Genomic DNA, 24,256 nt, shown 5'->3' with positions numbered 1-24,256 from the left:
TTTTGTTTCACCCGAACTGCAGAGCAGTTGCATGCACGGCTGCTCCCCCGCTCCCTCCTGCTTTCTGTATCACATTTCAGCCCGGGCGAGGATGGGGGGTCCGGGCAAGTGGGATCCCCACGGACGGGATTCTCTGCGGGGAAACGCGCTTCCCAAGGTGGGGGATGCGAGGAAGCGGCCGCACCGCACCGCAGCGCGACGGAGCAGGGCAGGGCAGGGCAGGGCAGGGGAGGGCAGGCTGCCCTCCGGGGGTGGCCCCCCGGCCCCCGCTGCGGGTCCCGGGGCGCTCGGCCGCGGACAAAGGAGCAGCGCCGGCGGGACGGGGCCGGGGCTGGACGGCGGCGCGGCGGGGCCGGAGCGCTACGCCCTGGCGGCCGGAAGACAGGGCGGGGGGTGAGGGTGGGGAGAGGGGAGGGCGGCTCGGCCCGGCTGAAAAGGAGGGCTCGCCCGCCCGCCCGGCGCCCCCCACCCTCGGTCCTGCCCCGCGGGCGTCCCGCACCATGGCGCTGTCCTGGAGGAGCTGGCTGGCCAACGAGGGGAGCAAGCACCTCTTCCTGGTAGGGACGGCCCCGGGGGGGTCCCCTCGGCGGGGCTGACCCGCGGAGGACGCTCAGGAGGGGGTCGGTGCTGGTAGGCGGCGGGGCCGGGCCCCGGGGCTGCCCCGCGGGTCCGGGCGGCCGGGGCACCTCGTCCCGGCGCGGTGCGGGGCAGGGCAGGACGCCGTGCGGGTGCCGCGGCTCGCACGGGTGGGCGGGATGTGCTCCGTGCGCGTCCCGGAGCGCGGCTGGCAGGGATGGATGCGCGCGGGTGCCATGGCCCGGGACAGTGCCGGTGGCCGTGCCCTGCCGGGCTCGCCCACGCTGCGCGTGTGCTTGCTCTTTGTTAGGGTCTGTTTGGGAAAGTTTCAGGGAGAAAATGCAGCTTCTCGGAGGTCAAGTTCTTTCTTCCTTTGTCTCTTTGTTGCTGGTTTTTATTCTTTGAGTCTCTTAAATGCAACATCCAGCTAAAGATTTGGAATACCGTCTTGCGTGTGGGTGTTTGCTAGCTGTCGGTTGTCTTAAGACACAAAAAGTTTTGTGAAGTTCAATGAGAGTAAAAATTTCCCACATCGCGGCTCTTCCTTCTAATATTTTAAAACATACTACGTGCTTGAAGTTTGCTTTCCCATTCCATTTACATATGTTTATGAAACTACAGACCTATCAGTTTTATGAATGAAATGAACACTGAAAAGTTTGGACATGTAACTTTCACTTACTATCTCTTGTTTCTGTTTCATTTCAGTTTTTCTGGCTCTCCCTCAATGTATGGCTCTTCGGGAAAACCTTCCTGCTTTATAATCAAGGTCTACAGTATTATTATTTGCATCAGATGTTGGGGGTGAGTGACCTGGACATTACTTTTTGCCCTGGAAGTTGGGATGCTCGAGGATGGGAAAGGGGCAGAATGCATTTGCTAATCAAAGATGACACAAACTGCCTGATATCTTTTCAAAGTGGGGAAAGATCAAGTAAGAAGTTACTGGGATACTTCTGACAGTTGTTTAGGAGTAGAAGGTGAACATTTTTGAGAAGAAAAAGAGCCAGTCAAGTGTGGGACAGCTATTCTTTCCCCTCCTCTCTTCCCTCCCGGTGTTCCCAGCAGCAGACAGGCTCACAGGAATACAGACATGCTCAACAAATGACTGGAGCTCCAATTTTTGTCATCAAAACATTAAGCAAGCTATGGTCTCATGTTTTCAAATTCTTTCCAATCCAGTTATTGTAGTATACATGCTTGTTGAGGGAGTTCTTTTAGTAAGTCTTAGTTCTTTTCAGTCTTCGTCATTTTCATAGATTCTCTGTTCTGTGTAAATTCACTGTAATGCCTATAACTTTAGTTTTGTTTTCTAATAGTAAGTTCTTGGATTCTGAATGGTTTAATGAAGATTCAGGTATTTTGATTCAGTGGACAACGCCAACCACCAACAAATGAACCCAAAAAATCATTTGGAGATGAGAGGTACCAGCCTGCCTTGGGAAGTTATCCACAGCTACGCCATTGCAGTCATTTGAAAAAAAGGTCTATCTAAAGGGAGAGAGTAAGGATTAACATCTTTCTGGAAAATGCTCGCAGGTTGCTCGGAATTTGAGAATCCAGGAAAAAGTGGCTGACGAACACGATGCTTTGTAACACTGTGTCATACTCAGGAATGGATTTCAATAGAAAGTTGACATGGGATTAAACACAGATGATGCACATCCTAATCTGCTGTAGAGCTTCTGGGGTTTATTTTTGGTAAATCCAGGGTATATAGTTTCATGTGGCTGATACTGTCATAACTAGCCAATACCATAAGGTTTTGTGATATTCCTTGAAAAAAGTAAGTTGAGTTGATACAATTTTTTCCTTTTTTTCTCCTTATGGTTGATTCAGATGTGTTCCAGAATGAATCTTAGCAAAGGTAGTGCAAAAAAGAAGGGAATGAAAATATTTAAATCCTTCACGGTGGTGACTTTCTTGACAGAAAAAGCATGAAAATGTGTTTAATTTTACCTTAATTTCTAGTGGCTTTGTAACCCAGTGCATCCATTTGAAAACTGTGTTTGTTCATGGCAGAGAAAATGGGTTGTTTGTAAAGCAAATGTTCTTGGGTAATGTGTTGGACCAGATTGTCAGCTGGTATCAATCAGCAAGTTTTTCTCAATTCAGATGACTCGTCTGCCTCGTACCAGCTCGTCATCTGGTTGGGTTTTTTTTTGGTTTTCGTATACTTCAAAATGGAAGAAACTTGCAAAATAACTTAATGTGTGTTCAGAACCTGTGAGATGACTCAGGCAACAGATTCCTTGTCTTGGTTGGGAGATGAAGACTAGGAGGTCAAGCTTTTAAGTTTGTATGATTGTGTGTCTGCCCCTGTAGGAAAAAGTACCACAGAAATTTAGGGACTTCTAAAATAAGGTTGAAAGTGAAGAGCTAAGACTAGAAGATACTTTTGGTCAAAGTTATGAAACTAATTTTAAAATTTTGAAAATACTACTGTAGAATGTTCTTGCAATTCACCTTTTACAGTTAATCTAAATATATCCTGTAGATTCCAAAGTTAGCCTTCTCCCTTCTCTTCAGTATATCTGTGTATGTGTTAATCATAGAGATTATTTTGCAAGGGTTGGGAAAACTGAATCCAATTTGGTTTCCTCAGGAGGTGGCATAAGCAATACTATAGCTGCAGTTGCCTTCCACGGGGATTTTTTCCCCTCTTCTTTTTCTCTTTTGGTTTGTATAGTCACTGACCCGTGGCCCATCTGCATAACCAGTCTCCTCTCGGTTCCATGCATGTGTGAGGGGCTTGAGACCCTCTGTGCCATTTCTTGGTGTCTGAAGATTTTGAGATTTAAATTAAATTCTTCATTTGTAATTCAACAGTTGATATTTATCTTAACCGAGTGATCTCTTTTATGGATACTTCCATGACAACTGTTTCCTTTTTCCAGAGAGCTAACAAAATGGCCAAAAAGGAGTGGCACTTTTTGACTTAAAAAAAAAGTTTCTTTGTTTTTTTCTGCGAGGTCTCCTAAGGAGTTGGCTTTTTTCTTTCCTAGTATGCTACAATAGGCTATAATCACCTTAAGAACTTTTGCACTTGAAGCATGGAAAGATTTACCACAGGTAATTTTGTTGTTTACCAAGTAACAGAATGGAGAACAAGAAGGGTTGCTGTAGGAAATCAGATTGTGATATGAAATGAGATCTTGGATTGAATATCCAGAGTATATTCAACTGTGCCATGTTTTTATGCCATCTCTTTTCTTTCTGATGTGAAGGAGAAAGAATGAGGTTAGTCTTTCATTCAGTGGTCACTGAAGTGATTTACTTCCCTTCAGCTGTCTACCGAGTTTATTCTTTTCCAGTTGCATTCTCTGTGATGTTGAACAAGATACTTTAGAACAGGACTTTAAAATTATTTAGGTACCTAACTCTCAGTCAGTCTTTCAATGGCAGTCTTTGTGATCCTTAATTCTACACCTGTAAAAAGGCACTAAGAACATGGTGCTATCCTGGAAGCACAAAGGGAACAAGTAAGTAGAAGGCAGTAATGTACCAGGAGGAGGTTGATCAACCTTTTATGTACCAGGAAACTTAGTGTTATTTTGTGTCAAATACCTCTGCTTCGCTCAGTTTGAGACCCTGAACTCTTCACTGTGCAATCTCTATCCCTGAGGGTTTTCAAAACCTAATTGGGCAAAAAACTCTGAGCAAACTTAATCTGAGTTTGATGTTGAACATAGAACAGGAGGTTTGAGCAGAGACATCCTGAGATCCCTTCCCAACCAGAATCATTCTGTGGTTACATAATGCTTTCAGTGAAAGTTTACCACGGGATGCAAATCCCTTTCCAGTAGTTTTGCTTTGATGAACCATCCCTTTGGATACTGAATTGCTTGTAACGCTGCAGGTCGTAGTCTTACTTTATGAATGCATTCATTGGCATTGGTTCAAAAACACGATTAAGAATCTAATTTTTTTTATGATTTGATATATGTTAACTTGTGGTCTTTAATTGCTTAAAGAAGAGAAGCCTGTAAAGAAATCCCCAACAGACACAAATTTCTTATAAAAGAGTTTGGTAAAGAGGAAAGGAGTAGTCTTATCTTTGTGTTCATGATAGATACTATAACGTGTAGTCGGCATAAATTACAGAATGGAAGAGTCTTTAATTACTTGACTCCAAAATCTTCAATGTTGGAGATTTTGAGTCCGCTCAGTCAGTGAAATTGTCCAGATGATGGATTTCTTCAGGATTTCTCCCTTCAGACTAGCTTGGCTGTATTTTTGTCCAAGAAGTTTGGTTGTGCCTGGTCAAAAAAAATCAGTCATAAATTTGGTACTGGCCTTATAGAACTGAAGCCTTGCTTTAACAGCATTGAATGAAATACTTGTTTCTTTGTTGCTTGAGTTCCCCAAGAGCAGAAAGGGCTTTGAGCTCATTTTGTCATGGCATGAAAGGTCTCTTTCCCTATTCCCTCTCTTGTCCCTGCTCAAATAACTGTGATGTAGTCAAAGGTTAATGCGAGAAATAAGCTTCTGGGTTTCGGACCAAAGTGAAGAAAATGCATTGTCGGAAGGATCTCTTTGGAAAAAGATTGAATAACTGAAAATGGGGCTGAAAAGTAAAAGTGCTGCCTCACTATTTTTGCTGCCTTCTTACTGTGCAATATTGTGCATAGCATTTGTCACTTTTATTCACTGCTTGGAATATGTTCCAGATGTTCCAGTAACTTTCATGTCTCTCCTTGCTAGTTTATCATAATGATAGAGATTTTACTAATTGAGACCAAATTCCACTTTCATTGATCATTATGCAACCACACTGCAACCTGCTTATACCCCACATCTTAGCATTGGAGGAAGCTGTGAATCTTGATCCTTTGTTTTCCTCAGTGCAGTGTGGTTTTGAGATTTAGATGCCTTTTAACCAGGCTGTTCAGGAGTTGCTCTTTAGAGTGTTGCATGTAGTGAAAATGTCTAATAATAGATTTATGTTGCTATGGTAGCTGTATATATACATATATATACAGAGTTCCCTAGTGAAGACTGAGGGTGTTAATCCACAAGACTTTATCTTTGTAGTCCCTTTCAATTTTCAAGTAAATCTCTTCCTGCACTCTCTGCCTCATTCTAAATTTTTTTCGTTTGCCAAAATATTTTTTCCTTCAACCCTTTGTCCTCCACAGTCAACAGTTCAGCATTACTGCTGAGATTTATTCTCAGTTATAGCCAGTGATGAACTTGAGCATTGTACCATATATTTCTTTTGTTTGCTTTTTTGCTTTTTTTTTTTCCCCCCAAGTTCAAATGGCAGTAATCCAGTGAAGGACACCTATATTACTAAGTTTTATGGGAAAACTTCCACCCTTGCAGAACTTCTTGTGAAACTGTCAGTGGTGAAGGTTGAATTAGTAGAGGTACATCTCAAATGATTGAGATTTTTACTACTATATCATCTAGACTTGTAGTGTGTTGTGAATCTCTTGGAGGGACTTGGGTACCATTAGTCCCTTGGTTCATGACAAAATTTATGGAGATTAGATCATGCTGGGTCTTGCAGGATGAACATTCAGGCTCTTGTTGCTCATTAATATATAAAACACTGTCACTCTTTGTGATGTTGTTATAGAAAAAGGATGATCTGGAACACTCAAATGTGGAAGAAAGCTTGAGATCCCTTCCTGTCTTTGTGTGCATCATTCTGCGTGACGCATAAAGAAGCCTGTAACTCAGCAACACTGACAAGTACTTTCTTAGATTGTCTTTCTTGAGGTCAGGATTCTAGCATTAAATTAACTGATTAATAGATTAATCAAGATGAACAGTTGGCCTAAAACCCTGCAAGTGGATACACTTTGCTTGGAGATTATCAGAGAAGCTAGAAGCTATTACTGCACTCAAGATTAAGTTAGTTGCTTTCTTCAATTTGAATAACTGATGTAAGCGGAAGGAGGAGTACATCCTACACAAAAACACTGCGTGTAAAATGGGAACATGACCTAAACTTGTAGACAGGAAGAAATGGAACCTTCAAAGAATGCCTGTGTGATGAGTTACAAGTGAACAGAGAGAATATCGATTCTGCATAGTGCAGGGAATATACCCCATACATATTAAAAAATATTGCACCACTTAAAAGAATTTTAAAAGGGTTGCAGTACATGAGATTGGGATTTACAGAGTCCTTCCTTGAAACCTTCCTTCTTCAGGAGCAAAGCCAAGTCAAACTTTTGTAGAAATTTTCACATGTTGTGGTAGGTTTCCCCTACCCTCACATTTTCCTCCCTTTCAGCTACTTCATGTGTTTACTGCTAGATCTCCAGCCAGATCTGACAGGCCTAAGGGGAATAATTGCTATGCATAGAGTTCAGCTCTGTCCTTCATCTTAGATTATCAGTGCTCTGTTACTCAAGACAAGGAGTACTCTATGAAGAAAAGGAAGTTGGGTCAAAGGAGGTATGTCATGTAGCACAGTTTGTCCCACCTAGGAAAATAACTAGCTTTAGCTGCTCCAGTACTGATTTGGGGAGGTAGTCTGTGACCCGTGTCTACAGAGCAGCCTGAGGCTTGTGAGTCTTCCCAGAACATTTCAAGGGGCCCTGAACCATAGAAGACTGAAAAACTTTAAAGAAAGGCTCTCAGAGAGAGCATCAAGTGTGGTGTCTCTATTGCACCATGACCTGTTTAGGGTTGTTGCTTTTAGGTGGTGAAGTCTTGAGAAAAAGAATCACATCACTCTCAGGTGTGGAAGGGTTTGCATTATTCTAATATTTTTTTGATACAAGATTAACTTAAAAGGTAAGATAGGACAGTGTTTGTTGAAGTCTTCATTTTGCAACTATGTATCAAATATCAGATTTCTGTGCATGGCAGTTGCAGGTAACGTTCATCTCTGTATTTATAACTGATAAACTTTGGGGAATTCTGGGGTACACGGTACAGTAAGGTACTTCAGCCCTCAGTCTAATACTGAAATCATTTTCCTAACAGAGAAAGCTCAGTATCTCATTTTCATTCTTGCTGACAGCAAGATATGACGAGAACTGACTCTTCACTTCTCTGTCCTACTTTGTACATTGTACAAAGGAGTCCATCTGGGTTTCTGTGGGACTCTACATCAGACAGGGATAACTGGAACTTACATTCTGAAGCTCTTTTATGCTGCTGTGGAGAAGGTGGTGATTGCTTTATACTTGTCTGGAGAAAAATCTAATCTAGTTTTTAGGATTTGAGTTTATCGATGGTCCAGTTCCCTACTACCTTTGCCACAGATTTACTCTGTAAATTTGAGTAATCCTTTAGGTTTTCTACGCCTCTTTGCCCCTCCATAAAATTGGATACCCGTGTATGTTGTACCAGGTAGACAGGTTACAGAAGGAGGTGGTTAAATGCTTGAATTTAGTATCAGCAAAGCTGGATGAAATAGTGTCCAGCAGAGATTTTGGGTGTGGGGTTTTTTTTCATTTTGATCCTGCAGAAATTTTACATGCTAGTAACATGCTTAACAACTATTTTTTTTCTTAAGACAGTAAAAATATTTAGGAAGAAAAGAGGATTATATTTCTCTCATTTCCTAACTACTTAATAAGGATATATATTCCCTTCTAGACCCAGTGAGTTGCCTTAGAGCAAAAATCATTCTTTATTCTACTATTGCTTAAAATTCCAACAAGGTACTATGTTAATTTGTTACTATGCCACCCAGGCAATGCAAAGGAAGTTAAGAAAGAGATCTATTGGAAACCATTTGGAAAGAATTAGTTTCATGGTGATATTTTTAGCTTTTGGATATATATTAAGAGCAAACTTAAAACCTTTTATTCTTGTGTGAATTTTGATTCTAAGAATTGCTAAATGTATTTACCATTGTTTGCAAATCAGTCATGGGCTTGTTGCAGGAAATACTGCCTAACTTTATTTCTTCAGAGTAAAACCTTATATGAACCATTGGTAACAATACTTTAATATTTGAATGCACTTTCTTGGAAGTGCAATGCATATTTCAGAAGTTGTTTGCTGGTCTCTCTTTTTTTATTTTTTTTTTTTTTTTTCTTTTCCTGCTTCATACAGGTGTTGATAGCATTGAGTTAGGATGAATGTAAGGGCATTCTTCCATAGTAATTGCGTTGTGAATGAATATTTGCAATTTGTTAAATAGTGGAGGAAAACAAAGGAAGGTCAGTAGGGTAGCCTTTTCTACACATCATTGGTGTTTCATATTTGTTAAATTGTTTGGCATTTTACTTAGAATCACAGAATATGCTGAGCTGGAAGGGACCCATCAGTCCAACTCCTGACCCTGAGAAGGACATCCTGAGAATCACACCGTGTGCCTCAGAGCATTGTCCAAATGCTCCTTGAAATCTGACAGGAATTATTTCATTTATTTAATACAATACGGTGTAGAATTAACTCTCTTCTAGACCAAACTATTGTTTGTTGAAGTTTTGTAAGCAAAATTGTTGTGCTTGGTAAAGAGAGTCTTGGATAACTGATGTCATGCCTAGTTTATGTTTAAAGTCAAAGACAAAATAAATTCTTGAGAAACTAGTGATGTATCATATAGGTCATTCAATAACAGAACTTATTAAAATTTTCAAACTGCCCATTAATGGTATTGCAACATTTTCAGATTTTGGGTGTTAGTCAACAGCTACAAAAGTGATTCAGCTTACTTCTGGAGTTTGCATAACATTAGTTCTACATAATACTTGAGTTTTTCAAATCATGCTCATTTAATCGCTGCAATACTGTAGCACATCAGTAAGCCCCCATAAAAATTCTTATATGTTTTAATGACCATGTGTCTGAAGTTATTGATTCCATGAGGTGTATAGCTCATTTTCAGTTTCTCTTTAGAGGATTTGATGAAAATAGAGACAGTGTTGTATATGCAAACAGTGCATTATAGAGACATTTTACTTTTCACTAAGTTCAGTCAGTTCAAGGGTCATTTCTAGTCATTTTGCCTCACAGTTCAAAAATATTTGCTGTGTTCTGAAGTCACTTTAGGCTACTGAGAGCAAGGATAGAGAAGTATTTTTTGTGGCTATTCACATAATATTTTTTTATCCTACTTTGGAGAGTGACATAAGTGTTTGGTAAAATCCCAGCTCAGCTGCTGAGGTTGTGGCCATTGTAGCTGGTCCTTAGTTGGTACATTTGGGCTCTGGACCAGTTGGGAGGGCCCAGAGCAGGGAAGAGAGGATGGCCTAGGGTCTGAAGAACATGGCTTGTGAGTGAAGAGTAGCAAGAAAAATTTCTCATTGTGCAAGTGATCAGAGAGTGAAGTAACAGATGAAGTAGAAGCAAGGGAGGTCTTATGTAAGGAAAAAGAAGACTAACAGTACATTGGAAGAAATAGTGGAGGACATCTGGAGAGTGGGAAAGAACTAAGTGACATGGCTCATTTTAGTCTTATTTTCTATCATTCAGTAGGTTGGAGATGATCTGTTCCTGGGATTTTTTGCTGGAGATCCCACATTTACATGGTAGAAAACAAGGTAGAGCACATTTTGTGGGGTAATTGCTCCTACTTCTCATGGGCACCTTTTGAGAGAAGGTGCCTTTGTGACTGCTCTGTTCTTTGGAAGCTGGTAGTGTCTGGTGAGGAGGTCCCTAGCACTCAGATCTAACTAGATAATGTAGAGTAGCTGGAAGAGAAAAAGGATTTAGGTGCAGAGCTTGGTTCTTCAGGTAGATTGAACATTTTTACCTTTTTTTTTCCTGCTTGTGCCATGCCCTGGTGTGCTGCAGAGCAGGTGGGGTACATGGATGTTGCTAACTGTGAGAGCAGGCAGTTGTGATGTTTTATGGTACTGGTACTGGAGAAACTCTAGTCATGCTGTTGTGCTTGAGATCTTGCAAGATATTGTGAAGTGCAGTTATTCTGTTTATTTTTACTAGCTTATATATTCATCCATTTCTGTGACACAAACATAAATCTATAAATTTTGTTTCTTCTTGATAACAAAGACAAGAATATAATAGATGTTTCACAGGTTAATTTTTTTGTCTGAGAAAGTAAATAATGCTCATTTTTTTTATGTAGTTTCATTTTGAAAAGGTAATAAATCTTCAGTAATTTTTATTAGATAATTTGTAACTGTTCAACTCATTCACATACTCCTGCAGTATCTGAGTTATCTTTAATATTATAATACTTTTTAACTAATTTATTCAGGAGTTGAAGAACTTGGGGTTTTAAGAACATTGTAAGAAATATCCTTCCAGAAATCTGTTGACAGTCTAAAAGCATCTTTTATATAAGCTAGTAAAATGGTAATTCAACCTAATAACTAGGAGAACAATGGCATTTTGCTAACTTTTTAAAATCACAGATGAATGAGATAATATAATAAGATTAAAAATACAGGTTTATGACATGAATGTGTGCTTTGTTCATTTATTTGACAAGTGTTTTTGTTCTAATTATGTAAGTTCCAAATATATCAGGGAAAGCGTTATTGAAATTAGATTTTATTACAGTTCCCAGCTATTGAGCAGTTAAACTGAAGAGAACCTACTTTCTTTGTGTCCAAATATGGCATTGCATAATGTGAATGGATGAGGAGTTTTGTGACAATTCTATAACAGTCCTTGGAACACCACGATCATTTCAGTTTGACTGAATCAATATTTTTTTACATCTTTTTGTGGCTTAACAGAAAATCATTACACTTCAGTGGCTTTCTAGTGTCATCATAAAATTTGTCACTTTTTTATTTAGTTACGTCTGTTGAAGCTTTCAGGTGATTTCTCAGTGGACACTTACTGTTGTCTCAGATGTTTTGTTCCATGTGACTTTGGGCACTGATGAGGATATTGGCTCTTCTGGTAGAAAGCTGTCATTTGTTGTTAACAAAATTAATTATTAATAACTTCTTGATGCAAGGATGAGAGCTGTTTCCTTCTCTGTGAGAACAGGATAGCATGCTGTGTGTACTGTGGCTTTTTCCAGTACAATAAAACATCATGAAACGCCACTTTTCTGACAAGTCAGAGAGCATGGGAACTATTTGGTTTCACAGCAAAGAAAAAGAGACAATGCTGACACATGTACCATTCCTTTCTCATGTAATCTAACTCTTGCAATATTTGTTCAGCTAGGATTGTGTGTTAGCAGAGCTTCGGCATCTGTCCTCAATCTCAACTGCTGCCTCGTCCTGCTACCAATGTGCCGTGTTCTCCTGGCCTTCCTGCGGGGATCCCAGAAGGTGAGTACTGCCCCCGGCATGCAGCACTTGGGAAGAGGGCCCTGGTCTCTGTTTAGTCTCAAAGTAATAGAAAAAAATCTGGTTTTTATACAGTATTGGCTTGCATGGTGCAAATATCAGACATTCAGCCTAGATTCATGATGCCTTTGAAGACAGGGCTGGCATTGTCTGGTTTGATTTGACCATCATGAGGATGGTTTCTTCAGTGCATTTTTGAAGGATGGGGAGTTGCTGTGGAACTGTAGCCAGATGAATTCTCCTCTGTCTTTCCAAACTCTTATATTAGAGACATCTGTGTCCTCTCAATTGTTTCCTGGTAGAATTCAACAGAGCACAAACAACTTTGTGTCTGCATGAACATAAGTGTCCTATTGGAGATGATAGAACTTTAAATAAAAATACTGAACCTGATACATTTGTTATCATGGGAGAAACAATGGTTTAGCTTCTTTGTGATTCACCAGTTGCTTTTACAAAAATATCAGTAATCCTTTTGAGGAATATTTGTATTTGCTAGATGCTTGCAAATTGAACCTGTAAGTTCTGTTAATCATGTGACAATACCCAAAAGATTGGTAGCTATAGATGCACATATGTATGCAAATACACCATTCCATTTGATATTGGTTATGAAAGAGTCAGTGTTGCCTACACAATTAGTGCTGGAATTCCTAAATATTAAGGCCAGGAGGTAAATTATGTACTGTTGACATCTATGTAATACAGATTCATCTGTAATTTCTTCATTAAGTTCTCAAAATTATCTCCCTGGCATAATCTAGTAGTTTTTAAATTTAGGTACTATATTTGCGAAGATGCTAAACCTGGTAAAAACTGAGGATGCTGTTATATCACCACAGTTGCTGTTAGTATTTGTTTCTTTGTTTTGTTTTGGAAGAGATTGCTTGAATTCTTCTCTTACTAGGTTGCCAGCAAGAAAACCAGAAGGCTGCTAGATAAAAGTAAAACTTTCCATGTGACATGCGGTATTACAATATGCATCTTTTCAGGTGAGCTCTTACTGTGCTGAGCAGCAGCATGTTTTGGAAGCACGGTGAAGCAGTACTTTGTGGTTTTTCTGCTGCAGTACATTTGGGGGTAGTCTTGCTCTGTGCTTGCTTGCCTTAAATTGTAAATGCTTTCTCGAATTTGTGTGGGTTTTGGTTCATTTTTTGCTTTAAGCACATGGGCATACATTCTAATGTCAAGCTTTTCCTTAAAATGCTAGTTTCTTAGAAGACAGATATGTGAGATCAGGTCAAAATCTGCCATTCCAGGTGAACCCTCATTGTGCCTAAGGAATTTAAATGAAAAAGCAGGGTACTACAGGCTTACCTGCAGAGGAGGGAGCAGTGGAGACAACTACCCAGTTTGGTGAAGAAGAAATACTCTTGGCTGGATACCTTTGAATGTTGTCTCTCGGCTGAAGCATTGCAGTACAGAAATTATTGCTGTAGTGTTAAAAAAAATCCTAAAATACATACAGATTTCTGTCATTAATATTTATAAGCTGATTTACTTTAGAAAAACAATTAACAATTCTTTAGTCCCTGGTATATCTCATGCAGGTGATATGATTATAGCTTGGTATCTGGGTGGCCACTGGAAACATCCAGCACTTGTTTAGAGAGCCTCAGCTTTACTCAGTTTTTTTGGTTTTTTTTTTTTTTTAGTCATACATGTTGCTGCTCATCTGGTGAATGCTCTTAACTTCTCTGAGAACTACAACGAAGAATTTGTGACCCTAAATGCAGCAAACTATCGTGGTGAGGTGAGCCAACTGTCCTTTCATATTTTGCTTTTGAGCATATAATTTAAATATATGAATGTTTGCATATTCAGTGCCACTGTGTGATCTATACAGTGCTGCTGTTTCTTGCACTGAAAACTCACCATTGTGTGGATTCCTGTGGATTTTACTTCTTTCTCTGGACAAAGCATGTATTAAAGCCAGCAAGGTTCAGTCCTATTTGATTATTAGATGTAGAATGCAATCATCAAAACTTTCACCTTGCACCTTGTTCTTGCTTCTCTTCTGCTTCTCTCTCTTCCTTGGGTGGGCCTGGTTGACACATTTCTGCTGCTTTTTGGGCACATTTGTTCTGCATTTCCAGTATTTAAAATACAGTGATATTTGAAACTGATTTTGCATTTTTCAGCTGCAGTGAATGCAAATATGAGGATATATGCTAAGCATGGAATTAGTTATCTACATGAACTGGGCAGGAAGCTGATTTTTATTTGCAAAATACTTGATTTGTGTGTCTTCTCTGACTGTAGTGTAGATCTCTTGCAGGAGCATCAGATTCCTAGTCTCTTGGCCAGGTGCTTACTCGTGTATTTGGCACTGGAGAGATATTTGCAGATTTTAGAAGCAAGACCAGAGACCAGCACCCTTTCTTCTTGGGCTACAATCAAGTTCCCTCATGTTTGTGTTCATTCTAGTCTTGAGTCTGCATTTCTTTTCTACCATTTTCATTAGGAGATATTTAGAAAGACCCTATCCCAGCTGCATTGTTTCCTGGAAAAGGAGAGTTTGACTCAGTCCAGGCTCATAAGGACCAGCAACCAAGGTCTTCCATTCCCTGGGTGAATGATCTAATCACCACGCTATTCAATGGCAGACAGACATGCCAACACCAACTATTGTGCTGAGCTTCTGGGTTGAGCTGTGTGTTGCTTGTGTTAGGAGTGGTCTGATATACTTAGCTCCATCAGGAACTTTAGCAGGAGCTTGCCTCAGGCAAGAACGTGCCAGGGTTCTAAGCCTCTACTAAGCAGCCTTAGGAATTTTGCAATAGAAAATGGAGACAATAGCAAGTTTTTTAGGAACTCTAGGGTCAAAACTCCAGAATTTTAGGTACTTTAGTAGCTCTTGAACTTTTGTACTTGAATTCCACTTAAATCACTTTTTTAGCTGTGGTGGATAGTCTGGATGCTACTCTCATCTTTACTTGGGTACACACATCTGGATGCAGATGAGGTCAGAAAGAGGGTCACTTCATTCTTCCTGTCCTGTATGAAAACATCTCCCCTCACTGCATTTTACTGCAGCTTTAAATAAAAAACTTTTCCGAGCAGTGAAGACAAAACCTCTTGAAGTATAGGATCAGGGAAAGTGAGGCAGTTTTACCTGATGTTGAAATATCCCCTCTTCCTTTCACACGTGGTGACGGACATGGGAACATGTCAGGTTCTTTGTGTTCAGTCTTGCTTCAATAGGGTTCAGTGCAAATCTCTTGGTTATGTAGCTGGCAGTAAAATGCTTGCCTCCTGTCTTACATTTAAATTCAAAACCTCTCCCTCTTCTGCTCCACTCTGTCCTCCCAAAGGAATGAGGTAACTGAGTAAAGTTGAGCTTTAATAAAACAGTTATCTGTAAAATTATCTGAATCCAAAATTATAGATCAGAGTTATCTTTGCTGGGGGAATGCAAAGGCTAAAGGTTCAGTTCATGTTGAATTGCAGTCAATGTAAACTGTTACCAAATGCCAAATTCATTCCTGCTTTCAGATTTAGGGACTTCGTATGTCTTAAAATGTGTGAACTTTATGGGCTACTTATTATTATCACATTATTCATGTAGATATAAAATCCCATATGCTGATTTTATTTGTTCTTGCTTGTCTATTTTTCAGGACCCGAGGAAACTACTTTTTGCAACTGGTAAGTCTTTTGCAAAACTGAATGAGAAAAGTTTGCTGCTTCTCATCAACACTGCAAACAAAACTTCTTTTGATCCTGTGTCGGCATGCTCCATTTGTTGTATCTCAGCAATCTGGAGTTGTGTTATTTGTGTTAATATAACCTGGGTTTGCTTATCCAATAGTCAGGAAGCAGGAGTTACATAAACCCAGTAGCAGGATAAGCAGCATCTTCAAATCTGTTGTTGTACAGATGAGTCAGCAGAAAACATTAGTTTCAAACAGAGATTCTCCGTAACATTAAAACCAAATTCCTAAATGATCCAATTTCTAGAAAAAGAAACATAACAGGAAAGCAGTCTTTTTGCTTCAGCTGGTTTGTTTAAGGTCTGGTTGAGTTTCTGAGCAATCGAAACTGTTACATGGGAATCAGGCTTGCAGGACTCATAAAGGATAAATAGACAAAGACATTTTTGCAGGAATTTAGAAGGGAGCAGTGTTTGAGTATGAAGGGGCAGGCATCAGACTGAGCTGTAGCACTTCATAAGCAGATAAAATTCCTGATGCCATCACACTTTCTTCCTTATTTGGATCAAACACAAAAATCCCGACTTGGTAGCATTTAGAGCACAGTCAGATCGAATCCGTGAATAGACAGCAATGATTCTAGGTTTGTCAATCCCAATAGGTGTGCTGGAATTAGCAGCTGGCACGACAGTATTCCCCAAAAGAACTAGGGAGGGTTTAGATCAGTTGAGAGTAGAGGAAGTGAGAAAGCGAAGTGACAGAATCTGAGGTCAGAGTTATCTGCTAACTGGAAGCAGGCTGGGTGATGGGTGTAGGTACTGAATCAGTGGTGGTGGTTTGAAAGAAGGTAACTGGCAGAAGGGGGAATTAAAGATGGAAGGGAGGAGAATCAAACCAAGCAACTGAGGATTATGTTTAATATCTTGTATGAAGGAGAAGGACTTGGGATAGAGAATGAGCAGTGAATGGTCCAATCAGGTTTTGTCCTGGCTTGTGGGGACATGTTGGAAGCTCTCTAGTTGAGAGGTAGAAAGCCTTTTACCCTCTGACAGCCACTAAAATACTGCATTTTCAAAAATTTGAGTACACTGTTGCAAAAAGCAGTGATTCTAAGTAATCTTAAGTTTAAAATTAATCTGTTCATTCCCTGTCCTAATGATTGGTTAGTAACATGTACTATTTGTGCTGAAGGAGTGCCCAGGCAGGGACCAAGATTTTGCTCCACTGGGAGCTGTGCAAATAATTAAAAAACCTCTGGTTTCTTCTCAGATAGTTCAAAACAGCAAACAGAAGGAATAAGGAATCAGGAGGATTTATAGAGCGATGATGGCTTTTCAGATCAGTCCAGGAAAGAACCTCCTTGTATAAGGGTGTGAGACTGTGGGAGGAACAAGTATTCAAGATTATACTTAGTGGAGGAGAGTCAGGGACAGGGCAGAGAGGAAACAGTAAAAATGCACTGATAAGTTGGGGCAAGACTGTGAGTGATTTCAGTTTGATGGAGAAGATAATTGAAAAACTGGACATAAAAGGTGACCTCTGGCTTGAGTGGCAGTGTAGGAAGCTGGATCAAGTGCTGTACTGCAATTGCATTGGAGGTACTTGTGTCAGAGGGAAGATTCATTGCACGCTACACATCAAATCAGATTGAGAAAAAAGAAATTAAGAAGGAGGCAGTGGACAGAATGCATATTTTTTTCTTATTGCAACTCCTTTTAATTGCAATCTTTCCATGAAGGAGCGAAATCAAGTTTTTTTACGCAGTCCATGAGAAAACTTCCATTGATTGTAGGGCTGTAAAAACAGGAGTGAGTTGCTGTGTGTCAGATTTTGGGTATCAGACTTTTCAATGAATGGGTATTGAGAAGTTTATAAAAAGATAAGATTTGAGATTCTCTCCTTTGACTTAAAAAAGAGCTGAGGATAAACTAGTTCTGGTACAAGTCTTCATTTGAGCAGATGAGTCCAATCATTAATATTTTTAACCTTTCCTTCCCAAGTGTTGGCTGCAGATCACTCTCACAGACCTTGCTCTATGGGCAACAATTTCAGGCATGATACAATGCCATGGAGAGTAATTTCAGGCTCTTCCTCATTCCAGAATGAAATGGGCTGGCAAAAAATTGTAGTGACAGCTTGCATAGAAATTGATTTGCTTGAAATTCTGTCCCTGACCAGGTTTTTAATTGTCATGATCAACAGAGTGTAGTGTTTGGAATAAAAAAGAGACAGAAACTTGTACAGTCAGTCTTGCAAGTAAACAGTGTTTATTCTTAGTTACCTGCTTAGACACAGATGTCACAAGCAAAAGATGACAGGAGCAAAGACAAATAGGAAATTGTGATGCATGGTGAAATGCAAGGAAAAGGGTATTTTTCTTTGGAAGGTGGGGAATTACACAAGAACTCATCTTTCCTATCTGGTTTGGTATATGAGTTGTCCTCAAGGCATAAGTACATTCAAGAGTTTGATTAAATTATGATTTGTGTGTCTAATTCCACTTTCTTAAAAGGTCATAGTAGACAAGTATACCTCTTCACAGTTCAAATGTAAGCTATCTTATGTCTTTTTTAGTTCCAGGTCTGACTGGAGTCATTATGGTGTTAGTATTATTCCTAATGTGCACAGCTTCCACGTATGCCATCAGGTAAGATGTAATCTGATCATTATGCTGAAAAATGCCATTTCAGTAATCATATTCTCCTACTGATTAGAGTGTTAAAAATACCAGTTTTCTTGTCCTATTTTTTTCCTAGCTTGCAGTAAAATTAGCACAGTGAATTTTGTATTAAAACTATTACAAGACCTGATTGAATTGCCTTCTGAAAAAACTATTTAATGAGTGTGCTCGGTTAAAAATGTGGACTTTTAAAAATTTAAATAGTATTTTTATTCCTGGTTGTACAGGGAGACAGTAAACTCAGCATATGGGAAGTTCTGTCCAGTGCATAAATTAAGTCCACTGGAAGAAAAATAAGATGTTATCTTTATCTTAATTATTTTCACCAATTAATTGTAAGAATACACTGTAAAAAAAAAAGGTAACAAAAAACCAAACAAAAAAACCCAAAAAACCCCAAAATAAACCCCTAAAAAACCCAAAACCTGAGACTATCAGCAATGAAACAAACAGACAAAATTATGCTACTGAAGTCGAACGTTGCTTTTAAAAGCTCTGCTTCTGGTTGTCAGAGGTACTCTTTTTAATGTGAATTATAATATACCAAACAGCAATGCAGTATTGGCTCAGAGCAGCTGCTGGGATTTCTAAAGGTTTGGTCCTCCAGTGAGTTGACATTCTGACATGTGATAGTACCTGTGAATGACTGGTACCTTGGGGGATCTAGCCCAATGTTGAAGTCTTTTTAAGGCTTGGGTTCTGCAACTGAACATATAAAAATAACCTCTTCATTTTTACAGAAGTTGAATTCACAGAGTGTTTATGTAAGTGCATCATCTCAATTCAGCAAACATGGAAAGATACATTTATTATGTATCCTCAAACATTATTGGTGCTCCATTAACATGTGAGTTAGATAAGTGGTTTTGAACTCTGTTGAACTAATCTGTCTTTCCTGAGTAGCTGTGTTACCTGGCAATGTTATCCTGTGATTTGAGAAAGTAGTTCAGCAAATACTTGTGCATTTTCAGTAGACAAGGCTTCTTCCAGGGCTGAGACTTTTGTGAGGCACTGCAGGCTACAGAACTGCAGGATTAAGCTGCTGCATGACATATTAGCATGGCTGCACATTACATGGTCCACACAGATGGCTCTACTTGCAAAAGAAAGACAGTTTTGGGAAGATGGAAAAATAAAACAATTACTTTGCTCTGCAGCATTGAGCCAGAACAAAGTCCTGTCTTCAAGGCCATATTAAATTAGAAAAACATAATGTATTAGTGATTGGGAAACACAGAAAAATATATGTAGTTGTAAACATTCTTGGAAATAATTTTGGGGTTCATGCAACATCTTTTGAAGTTACATGCTTGTTAGTTCCTTCCACAGTGAGTGTAAGTGCCAATACTTTCCCAGCTTTCTGCCATCTAGCCAGCAGAATCAAAGCCCTGAAAGAGATAATCTGCATCTCCTGTTACTCTAGCAATAATTCTTCTTTGGAAATTTTGTCCTGGCTTCTCCTTCAGGCATAGAGATCAAGCTCGTCTTTATTATAGCATTTTCTCCTAAGGAAACAAGTTGCTGCATGCATCTCTGTCCCTTTTCAATCTCTCTCCCTGTGGATTCTCACGTGCCCTATCATGGCTGAGCTTACAGTGCAGTTTTAGGAAAGTTAATTGTAAATGTTCACTCTCTATCAGAAACTGAGCTTTGTAAAATATATTTCAGAGACTGTTACAGTCTTGGATTTCATCCCTAATCTGCTCTTGCACACTGACCTGCTTAGTGATTTCTTCCTTTGTATGTTCTTCCTGAAATTGTTCTATGCATGATAATGCTTCTATTTTCATGCCTTTTCAGTAAACTGTGCAAATAAGTATTAGAAGGATTGAATTAGCTGCTAATGTTTTAAAAGGGGGAAAGGATTATTGCTTGAAAAATTTTCTCAATTTTTGCCATGTCATACCTGAGAATTAGACCAACATTTTTGTGTTCATTATTTGTTTTCAGTAGGGTTATGAAGTTACCAGAAAACACAATAAATCCCATCAATAAATGTTGACATTTCTGCCAACTTTAAAATTAACAATGTTTAAGATTTGGAAGTCACGTATTTAAAAGAACAATAAAAAGATAAGGTTCTGCAATGCCATCTATTTTTGTAACCAAATATTCTAGTCTTCATTTTCATCTTCTTAACTACCACATATATCTTCCTTTTCAAAACTGTCTGTAACAGGATTAAAAAAAAATTTTCCAGAACTGTGCTGCTTAGTGTGTCCCTTTAAAGCATGATAAATTCCCCTTACCTTTCTCAGTAAATTAACTCTTGCAGGTCTTCATCTGCAAAATTCTAAAGTAGGTTAACCAAAATTAAATATTCAACTTACTTCAAATTTTCAGGACTTCACATTCCTAAGAAATGCATGCATTCTGTGAATAGTGTCTATTTTAAGCCCTAGGAATGTAAAAAAAAGGAAATGTTCTGAAGAGCTATAAAAATGTGTGTATAGGAAGATTATTGACTATATTGGAATACTGTATGTATCTGTAGGGTACACAGTTCAAGGATACAAGTAGGAAATGCATAATTATTGCACTGTTGGAAAATACGCTTCATGGTAAGAGGTTCAAGGATTTACACGCCTGTATAATTTAAGGAGGTGAAGTTCAGAGGGCTTGCTCACGCTTAGGGGAACTTGATACATGTGAGGAACAAGGATTTTATAGTAGAGGTATCTGTAGGAGTGCTGAAAGAAGAATAAAATGCTCAGCAGGCTGGAAGCTGACATTTAGACGTTTTCAGACAAGAAGTGTACAGTAATTTTAATCAGTGACAATAATTAGCTGTTGAAAGCAACATGTCAGAAGCAGTCCAGGGATAGACTTTTCATCACTGAAATTTTGAAAAATTGGTGCATTCTGAAAAAGGTGTTCAAGAGCCAATAAAACAAATTCAGTGTGCAGCTTTTGGTATTGTAGTATGATACCAAATTAAACCAGAGCTCCAAGACCTGTCCTTGTCCCTTCTCATGGTATGGGGGTTTAGCCTAGATGATCTTTAAGGTCCAGTTCTAGGATTCTGTGACCTGTTTTGGGCCAGAGGGTAAATTTTGCTCTCTTTGTGCCTTCCAATTCTGCTTCCACTCTGCATACCATTGTTCTTATTTTCCTCTTGCTAATGATTACTCCCACAACTCCTCACGGATGCTGATGAGTGACTTCATGGAAATGCTTCTCAGGGTGTGGGGAGTTAGGTTTGAGCAGCTTCAAGGAGGAAACAGTGTTAACATAGTGCTGACTGGGGGAAGAATGGCAGTGTGGAGGGAGGATTTCAGAGCCTTGCTGTTGCTCTGTTCCTTCCTTTGCTTCCTTCTTTGTTCCTTTCCCTGTTTGGATTTCATTTTGGTAGCCCTTGTATTATCAAAATTGCTTTTCCTCTCTTGAGAAAGAAAACAAATTCTGTATTGACAGAAATACATGCAGTATATGCTTCAGTTGTCTTGAAGGAAGAGCAGTTATATAGAAGACCATAGGAGATAGGAGAGCAAAAAAATCTGCAAAAAGTTATCTGTGTCAGAGGGATAGCTTCTTAAACCATGTTCTCAGAACTAAAGATGTTTTTTATTTAATAATTGGTTTGGTTTATGAATGGGGGTAGGTTTTTGGGTTTTAGAAGGGACTCTCCTACCATGGTGTGTAGTGTGAGAGGTGTGTTTGTGTGCTATGAAGTAGGGTATTTTCTTAGTCATTTGGTTGTTGTTTGTTGAAAACTATTTTACTCTAGAAAAAACTATTTTACTCTAGAACAAAATAAACAAAACCATTCCAGATGGTTATTTTGTTTGGTCTTGCTTCTTTTCATATTGCCTAACAAATTACTGATGAAAGGAAGTGCTCTTCACCTCTCCTGATCTCACAGTGTTAATGTTCTTGTTCCTCCCAAAACCGTCAGTCCTAGAGCCATAATGTATGTGGCCTCCTGCCCTGGAAACTCTCCTGCCTGTGTGCTCCTGTTGTCTCATTGCTCTAGGTCCTGTTCCTCCTGTATCTCCTTCCACTTTATACCCTCACAAGTTTTTTACACTTCCCACTGGCCCTTCTGCTGCTGTCCATGCCACCTCTTTGTGTGTTACAGCCTTAGTGACACGTTAAACTGTATTGGGGCAGGGAGAATGCAAGGTCACACTCACTGTAAAGAGGTTGAGTTTTGAGACTGGAGGTGGAAGAACTATCCCAGCTGTAAGGATCTCGTAGAGACTATCTAGGACCTATGAAAGACCTATGTCTCTTAATTTCAGAAGAGTTCTCTGGCTGGCTCTGTACTTCTACATCCTTAACTCTCCATCTCAGCTTATTACTTCTGTGCCAGTCACTTGTTCTTCTCAACACTTAATTGTGTGCAAGTACAGTGTGCCTGTGGGAAAACATACTGGGCTTTGACTATTTTGCATGACTATGCAGTGTATAATGATGTCCTGTGTGCACAGGTCTGCTTTTAATTAGCAGTGATTCCATCTGAGTTGAAACAGCATTGAACCATGGTTTATTCTTTTCAGGGTTTCAAACTATGACATCTTCTGGTATACACACAACCTTTTCTTTGTCTTCTATATGCTGCTGATGCTGCATGTTTCTGGGTAAGTAAATGGAAAATACTGTTCCTTTTCCTGAAGCACAACCAGAAAAGAGCAGTTTCCTTGATTGCTGCTTTTCCCAAACTTGCTTGAGCACAGTGGGCCAACTTTGGGACAAGTTGTTGTCCTCTGGTGTGTGTTTAAATAAAGATCAGGTTGTAGCTTGGAGAATTGTGAGTGCTGTAGCCAGCTAGCACAAACTTCTTCACTTTCGAGATTATTCCTTTTCCATTTCCATTGCCCAGTGTCTAGTGAGAAATGAAGAAAACATTGTTTCTTTTTCTGCCCTCTCTTACCTGTTTGCTGAGACAAGAATATGAAGCAAACTTGCTTCCCTTGCATTTTCCTTTCTACCTTTCTTTTTGACTTGGAAGAAGAGAAAAGGATTGGCCTCTCCCTAATTACCTCTTTCTCTTTGCTTACAAAATTTGCTAGTTTTTCTTCTTTTTCTCACAAATATCAGACAAGTGTTTATGTGCCATGAAGCTGATGGTCAGATCTGTATCAGGCACAAACAAACTGAGCTCTGTTGCAAGGTAAAGCATCTTCCAAAACTTATGACATATGTCTGCATGGGTTGGGGGTTGGACTAGATGACATTTAAAGGTCCCTTCCAACCCAAACTATTCTATGATTCTGTGAAAATCTGTTCCATTAACATCTCTGAAGTTTCGTCTGTGGATGTAGATGCAGAGTGCAGAGGAGGGAAGGTGTATTTGAATGAGGTTTTTTTCTCCATGTCATCAAATACCTACTGAAACACAGGGTGCTTGAATGTGTGACACTGAGCACTGCTGCTTAAACTTGGAAAAGGAATTAGACCTAGCAAGAACATAGTAGGAATACGTTGCTGAATAAAACATGCAGCTTGAGAAATAATGAGTTCAAAACAATTGAAACTCCTGGACACAATTCCAGTTTTTGGTGAGTTTGTTGGGGGTCTTGGGGGAATTTTTTTTGGGTCATCGTTTCTTTTAGGGGTTTATTTGGGTTTTTTTGGTTTGCCTTTTTTTTTTTTTCCTATGGCATTATCACTTGTTTATAGCTGGGGAAGATGGATCTAACCTGTTCTCCCCATCCTAGGCCAGGATGAACTTTCCCTAAATTATTCTTGACAGGTGTTTGTCTAACTTCTTTAAAACATCTGGTGACTGAGATCGTCTAACCTCCCTAGGCAATCTGTTCCAGTGATTGCCTTTGGGGTATTTTTCATGTCCAGTTTAATTAATCTCCTTCATGGTATTATCCTTTACCTTTGTTTTCCTAACCATATTCCATTTACCAAGTTTGCAAACCAAGGCGGCAGTAATATACCAAGCATTTAACAGCATATTCTGGTACACAGCCTCCTTAGTATAGAATTACAAAGGTATTCAGTGCAAATCTGAAAGAACTGAGTGTCAGAAGTGGGAGAGGAATGAGTCATGGAGAGTGGGAGTCAGTTCAACTTTAAAATGCTGCCTAAATGTAGGTCTCTACATGTTTTCTCAGTGTCTTTCCCATTATGGTCTAATGAGTTCTCATAAATACAGCCAATGGAGCCTGAAGGATGCTTCAACTAATTTTGTGTTTCAGAAATCTACA

At 39.4% G+C, this 24,256-nt stretch overlaps 1 protein-coding gene across 2 annotated transcripts in view; it reads left to right on the top strand.

The window, feature by feature from the left end:
• The first annotated feature begins 458 nt into the window (after positions 1 to 458).
• Positions 459 to 24,256, top strand: part of NOX4 (NADPH oxidase 4) — a 113,586-nt gene continuing 89,788 nt past the window's right edge. Inside the window, exons 1-8 of one of the 2 annotated variants that reach the window (XM_039563028.1) lie at positions 459 to 557; positions 1,285 to 1,380; positions 11,634 to 11,744; positions 12,670 to 12,754; positions 13,418 to 13,515; positions 15,383 to 15,410; positions 17,990 to 18,062; positions 22,595 to 22,675. In XM_039563028.1, the coding sequence (XP_039418962.1) occupies positions 501 to 557; positions 1,285 to 1,380; positions 11,634 to 11,744; positions 12,670 to 12,754; positions 13,418 to 13,515; positions 15,383 to 15,410; positions 17,990 to 18,062; positions 22,595 to 22,675 (629 nt within the window). In that variant the 5' untranslated portion in view covers positions 459 to 500. Of the gene's footprint in view, positions 558 to 1,284; positions 1,381 to 11,633; positions 11,745 to 12,669; positions 12,755 to 13,417; positions 13,516 to 15,382; positions 15,411 to 17,989; positions 18,063 to 22,594; positions 22,676 to 24,256 lie in introns of those variants that run through there. The other variant, XM_019286792.3, reaches the window with a different exon arrangement.

This window comes from Corvus cornix, chromosome 1 (assembly GCF_000738735.6).
Source record: "Corvus cornix cornix isolate S_Up_H32 chromosome 1, ASM73873v5, whole genome shotgun sequence".
Lineage (NCBI taxonomy): Eukaryota > Metazoa > Chordata > Aves > Passeriformes > Corvidae > Corvus > Corvus cornix.
Note: the sequence above shows the minus strand (reverse complement) of the source record. Positions and strands in the feature narration are given on the sequence as shown.